The 6,016-nt window shown below is 61.7% G+C and overlaps 1 protein-coding gene across 1 annotated transcript; it reads right to left on the bottom strand.

Annotated features, from left to right (window-relative positions):
• Positions 1-1,143: 1,143 nt before the first annotated feature.
• Positions 1,144-3,937, bottom strand: LOC133354998 (uncharacterized). The gene is made up of 2 exons (XM_061572249.1): positions 3,850-3,937; positions 1,144-3,725 (listed from the first exon to the last, which is right to left on the bottom strand). The coding sequence occupies exon 2, from the start codon at positions 3,158-3,160 to the stop codon at positions 1,874-1,876; it is 1,287 nt and encodes a 428-aa protein (XP_061428233.1). The 5' UTR covers positions 3,161-3,725; positions 3,850-3,937; the 3' UTR covers positions 1,144-1,873.
• Positions 3,938-6,016: the final 2,079 nt, after the last annotated feature.

Raw genomic sequence — 6,016 nt, 5'->3', positions numbered from 1 at the left:
CAAAACGTCGTGATTTTTTATTTTATAATTTTTCTATCTACGTGACTTTACCGAAAGACCCAAAGATTATTAATTCCTGCAGTCACGAAAGCTTTAAGTCAACAGTTATAGTGTTGTTTAACACGAAGGCTTTCGCGACCAATATCATCCATAAGAGGTTTTTTGGGTTAGATAGCATAAATATTTAAATGTGTCGCTAAAACCCACCACCAACCGACACAGCCAACTAGCAAGGGTTGTCATGTAAACAGAACGTGCCAATTCGTCATGAGTACAGCACACCCGGTGTGTTGGAGAGCCAAGCCACAACATTGTAAATGTTGCTTGTTGGCTGTGTCGGGTGGTGGCGGGTTTTAACGACACATTTATATATTTATACATGATCTAACCCAACAACCTCTATTATGGAGTTATAGTGTAGTTCGTGGTGGTAGGGTCTGGCTGCTCGAGTAGTTACAGGCAGGGATGTTTAGTTGTGCAGCAGTGCTCACCCCCCTAAGCTTCACCCTCTCCCAGTCTCCCCTTATCAAGCGTGGCCTGTTCACCATTCGTCAAGGCCCCCTTCAACGAAGACGACGAACTCTGCCAGGTTTGTGAACTCGCGTGAACCAAGACCAGGGCGGCCCAAGCCTCATCCACACGCAACTCTGCTTAACCCAACACCAGCTGCCCCAACCACCAGGAGCCGACAGCTCCATCCCCCATCTACCTCGGGCATCTTCCCTATCTCTTCCACGCGAGGGGGTGGAGGGCAGCTGCGAGCGACTCTCCACATCCCGGAAAAAAAACTTCAGGACCGCGTGCATTCAGACGGAAGAGGGGGGCAGTGGAGTGGAGCGGTGGCCACAGTCGGCTCTCTTTCTACACGATCCACCCGCCCTCCACGGGAACCAACCTCCGCACAGTGGGGGGAGGTCATTGCTGCACGTTCCGTGGGAGTGGGGGTTGGGCCACACGGTGGCGCCGGCCTAGTCGGCGAATCTCCCAACTCTCGGTTACCCCTCAACATTCACTCGCAGTGACGTGGTACGATCTCCTACGGCTATGTAACACACCCCGGGTTGGGGGGGGGTATAACAAACCGCTCAGACAAGTGCGGAGACCTTTAGTGTCATATCTACGTACTCTCCGCAGTCCCTCGTGTGTGTGCGTCTATGCGTTTTTATTTATATATATATACCTGTAGAGTACAAATGATGAGACTGATTTATGTGTGGAAGGTTTTTCCTTACAGACTGTCCACACACATGCATGTCCTACGCATGCCTTCACACATGGCGAGCATCCCACAACCCCAAAACCAGAAACTCGATATTCACAGCCTACTCGCGCACGACGCACTACACACGATACGGGGCCCCCAAATTCACAAACCCAACATGCACACCCTATGTACACACACGAGCCTCGCATCACAAGTGGCTTCCATATATGAACCGAACAGTCTCGCACAACCCGAAACAACTCAGCCACACTCCAGGTTCCCACTTTAACATAGCTACATCACACGGGCCCCCCACACATACAAGGGTGGGGGGGGAGGGGGTCTGGGGAGCAGGACAGCATGAGGGCGCCGCCCTGAGCACCAAAAGCAGAGCGGCGGCACGGGCGTTAGCGCTGGTCGCCGCTCCCCGTTCCGAAACTCTCAAAGTCTGCAGTTTTCGTTTCCATAAAGAACGACGCTCATATGGCGCCACTGCCCATCCGCACTGTCTCGCCACCGCCACCGATAATCCGTGCGAGTATTGTACAGAGCTGTCGGCGCCTGCGAGCAGCAACGGCATCTCCTCCAGAAGTCAGGGACAATGAGCCACAGACAGAGTCACTCAGGTTGATCGGAACGTGAACTAGAGGAGTGAGCCACAAAACGTCCTCAGTTGATGGTGCTGCCCTTGAAGGCAGCGGTGGCTCCGGGGTCCAGCGGCTGGCGCTTGACGAGCTTGGCCGGGCCAGCAGTGCCAGCGTGCACCGCCGCGGCCTTGCGGTCGGCATGGAGGATGCGGCTCGCCTCCTGCTCCAGCACCTCGGAGGGAGTGAGCGGCTCCAGCTCGCCCCGGACCTGCCCCCCCGGGGCACCCTCGTTGCTCACCTCCTTGGCCCCCTCCTCGTAGCCAGCCCTCCCCTCGCCACGGTCCCCTCCTCCACTGTCATCCTCGGTGTGGTCACTCTCCTCGTCGGCTCCTCCCCCATCCTCGCCGCCAGCACCACCGTCACCATCCCCATCCTCGCCCTCACCATCTCCCCCATCATCTCCACCCTCATATTTTCCATCTTCGTCTTCAGCATCTCCATCTTCGTCTTCAGCATCTCCACCGTCTTCATCAGCATCACCACCCTCTTCACCTACATCTTCATCAACATCAGCAATATTTTCAGTTCCAACATCTTCACCATTAACCGCTCTCTCCTCTTCCTCTACATCTCCATTCTCATCACCATCTTCATCAGCAAAGTCACCCACCCCTTCACCATCAACATCACTGTCCTCTTCTCTTTCATCAACACCAACCTCATCGACATCACCTAAATCTTCACCATCACCAACCTCATCACCATCACCACCTTCCCCTTCATCAACATCACAATCCAGATCTTCACGTCCCTCATTTCCACCCACCTTATCACCATCACCACCCTCTTCGTCACCATGCCCACTCTCTTCATCTTCATTAACATCTCCATCCACCTCGCTACGATCCCCACCCTCATTTCCACCCACCTCATCACCTTCTTCACCCTCCATGTCACCATGCCCACTCTCTTCTTCATCTTCATTAACATCTCCACCCACCTCGCTACGATCCCCACCCTCCTCATCGCCACCCATCTCTTCACCGTCACCTTGCCCTTCATCAGCATCACCTCTCTCCTCGTCGCCGGCCCCATGCTGCTCCCCATCATTGCGGCGGTGCGGTGGTGCGGGTCGTCCCTCCTCCTCAACCTCGCCGCCGCCGCTGCCGTCGTCGTCACGGTCGCTCCTCTCCGATGCGCATCCCGAGCGGCTGTCCTCCTCCTCCCCCGAACGCTCCGTCTCCACCTGGGAGGCGTCACTGATGGGCGAGTACCGAGGCTTCCCCTCCACTTCCTGCTGCTCCTGGTCCTCCTCCACCGCCGCCAAGTCTGCCCCCAATCCCTTCACACCGCCGTCTCCTCGCTGCATCACTTCGTCGTCTGACTCGCAGCAGCCCTCCAGCCCGGCCTCCTCGTCCTCGCTGGCGAGGGGGGAGCCCCGCGCCTCCTCCTCCGCCTCCTCAATGGTGCCCGTGATGCCACCCTGCTCCTCCACCTCCTCCTCCACCTGCTGCTGCCGCCGCCATTGCCGCTGCTTGCCGGCATCGCCGTCCCGCTCAATCCCCGCGCCGGCCGCCTCCGTTGTGCTATTAGCAGCGGACGAAAGCCCCTCGCTGGCGCCACTTTCGCCGCCGCTATTCCCCTGGGCCAGAGCAACAGGCGATCTGCTCCGCCGCCGAGCGTCGTCTCCACCTGGTCGAGGCTCCCGCCGCTCGTCCTGGGGCTCCAGCACTGTGTGGCCACTTGCCCTGGTGGCCACCGCTGCCGTGCTGCCGCCCCGGGGCTTGAGGAAGCCGAGCGAGATGCGCAGTTTGGGCACGGCGTTCGCCTCCACCACCTCCTCCTCCTCCACGGGCGTCGCCTTGAGCGCCGGGGTCACGCTCACCTCGGTGAGCTCAGTGTCCGAGTCCGAGTCCAGCACAATCACCTCGTCACTAAGGCAAAGACAAGGAGCCCGAATGCTACAATTATCACACCCTGCTCGCATTCACTCCACACCGCCCTTCACCCCCAAGCCTCATTTACCTCTAACCCCTAGCCGTGGCCGTGATGCCATACCTTGATTTTGCCGCCACTTTCCCCGCTCCAGGCCGTGACTGTTGGGAGACAAAGACAAGTGAGCACAGTGAGTGTGGAGAGCAAGGGGAGCACGAGCAGCACGGGGAGCACGAGGAGCAAGGGGAGCACGGGGAGCACGAGGAGCACGGGGAGCACGAGGAGCAAGGGGAGCACGGGGAGCACGGGGAGCCAGGGGAGCACGGGGAGCACGGGGAGCACGGGGAGCACGGGGAGCAAGGGGAGCACGGGGAGCAAGGGGAGCACGGGGAGCAAGGGGAGCACGGGGAGCAAGGGGAGCACGAGGAGCACGAGGAGCAAGGGGAGCACGAGGAGCATGGGGAGCACGGGGAGCACGAGGAGCACGAGGAGCAAGGGGAGCACGAGGAGCACGGGGAGCAAGGGGAGCACAGGGAGCAGGGGGGGCACGAGGAGCACGAGGAGCACGGGGAGCACGAGGAGCAAGGGGAGCACGAGGAGCACGAGGAGCAAGGGGAGCACGAGAAGCAAGGGGAGCACAAGGAGCAAGGGGAGCAAGGGGAGCACGAGGAGCAAGGGGAGCACAGGGAGCACGGGGAGCACGAGGAGCACGAGGAGCAAGGGGAGCACGAGGAGCAAGGGGAGCAAGGGGAGCACGAGGAGCAAGGGGAGCACGGGGAGCAAGGGGAGCACAAGGAGCAAGGGGAGCACGAGGAGCAAGGGGAGCACAAGGAGCAAGGGGAGCAAGAGGAGCACGAGGAGCACGGGGAGCACGAGGGGCACGAGGAGCAAGGGGAGCACGAGGAGCAAGGGGAGCAAGGGGAGCACGGGGAGCACGAGGAGCACGGGGAGCAAGGGGAGCACGGGGAGCAAGGGGAGCACGAGGAGCACGAGGAGCAAGGGGAGCACGAGGAGCAAGGGGAGCACGAGGAGCAAGGGGAGCACGGGGAGCACGGGGAGCACGAGGAGCAAGGGGAGCACGGGGAGCAAGGGGAGCAAGGGGAGCAAGGGGAGCACGAGGAGCACGAGGAGCAAGGGGAGCACGAGGAGCAAGGGGAGCACGGGGAGCAAGAGGAGCAAGGGGAGCACAGGGAGCACGGGGAGCAAGGGGAGCACGAGGAGCACGGGGAGCACGGGGAGCAAGGGGAGCACGAGGAGCAAGGGGAGCAAGGGGAGCACGGGGAGCAAGGGGAGCACGAGGAGCAAGGGGAGCACGGGGAGCAAGGGGAGCACGAGGAGCACGAGGAGCAAGGGGAGCACGAGGAGCAAGGGGAGCACGGGGAGCAAGGGGAGCAAGGGGAGCACGATGAGCACGGGGAGCAAGGGGAGCACGGGGAGCACGAGGAGCACGAGGAGCACGGGGAGCACGAGGAGCAAGGGGAGCAAGGGGAGCACGAGGAGCACGGGGAGCAAGGGGAGCACGGGGAGCATGGGGAGCAAGGGGAGCACAGGGAGCAAGGGGAGCACAGGGAGGAAGGGGAGCACGAGGAGCACGGGGAGCAAGGGGAGCACAGGGAGCACGGGGAGCAAGGGGAGCACGGGGAGCACGAGGAGCACGGGGAGTACGAGGAGCACGGGGAGCAAGGGGAGCACAGGGAGCAAGGGGAGCACAGGGAGCAAGGGGAGCACGAGGAGCACGGGGAGCACAGGGAGCACGGGGAGCAAGGGGAGCACGGGGAGCACGAGGAGCACGGGGAGCACGAGGAGCACGGGGAGCAAGGGGAGCACCGGGAGCAAGGGGAGCACAGGGAGCAAGGGGAGCACGGAGAGCACGAAGAGCACGGAGAGCACGAGGAGCATGGGGAGCAAGGGGAGCACGAGGAGCAAGGGGGGCACAGGGAGCACAGGGAGCACGGGGAGCACGAGGAGCAAGGGGAGCAAGGGGAGCACGAGGAGCACGGGGAGCATGGGGAGCAAGGGGAGCACGGGGAGCAAGGGGAGCACGGGGAGCACGGGGAGCAAGGGGAGCACGGGGAGCAAGGGGAGCGCGAGGAGCACGAGGAGCACGGGGAGCACGAGGAGCAAGGGGAGCACAGGGAGCACGAGGAGCACGAGGAGCAAGGGGAGCACAGGGAGCACGAGGAGCACAGGGAGCACGAGGAGCAAGGGGAGCACGAGGAGCAAGGGGAGCACGAGGAGCAAGGGGAGCACGAGGAGCAAGGGGAGCACGAGGAGCAAGGGGAGCACGAGG

This window comes from Lethenteron reissneri, chromosome 50, assembly GCF_015708825.2.
Source record: "Lethenteron reissneri isolate LAM-NWPU_2019-01 chromosome 50, ASM1570882v1, whole genome shotgun sequence".
NCBI lineage: Eukaryota > Metazoa > Chordata > Hyperoartia > Petromyzontiformes > Petromyzontidae > Lethenteron > Lethenteron reissneri.
This window is presented reverse-complemented; position numbering and strand designations above follow the sequence as displayed.

Excerpts from the sequence above, each read along its gene's own strand:
- LOC133354998 (XM_061572249.1), bottom strand. The coding sequence starts at position 3,160 with ATGCAGCGAGGAGACGGCGGTGTGAAGGGATTGGGGGCAGACTTGGCG.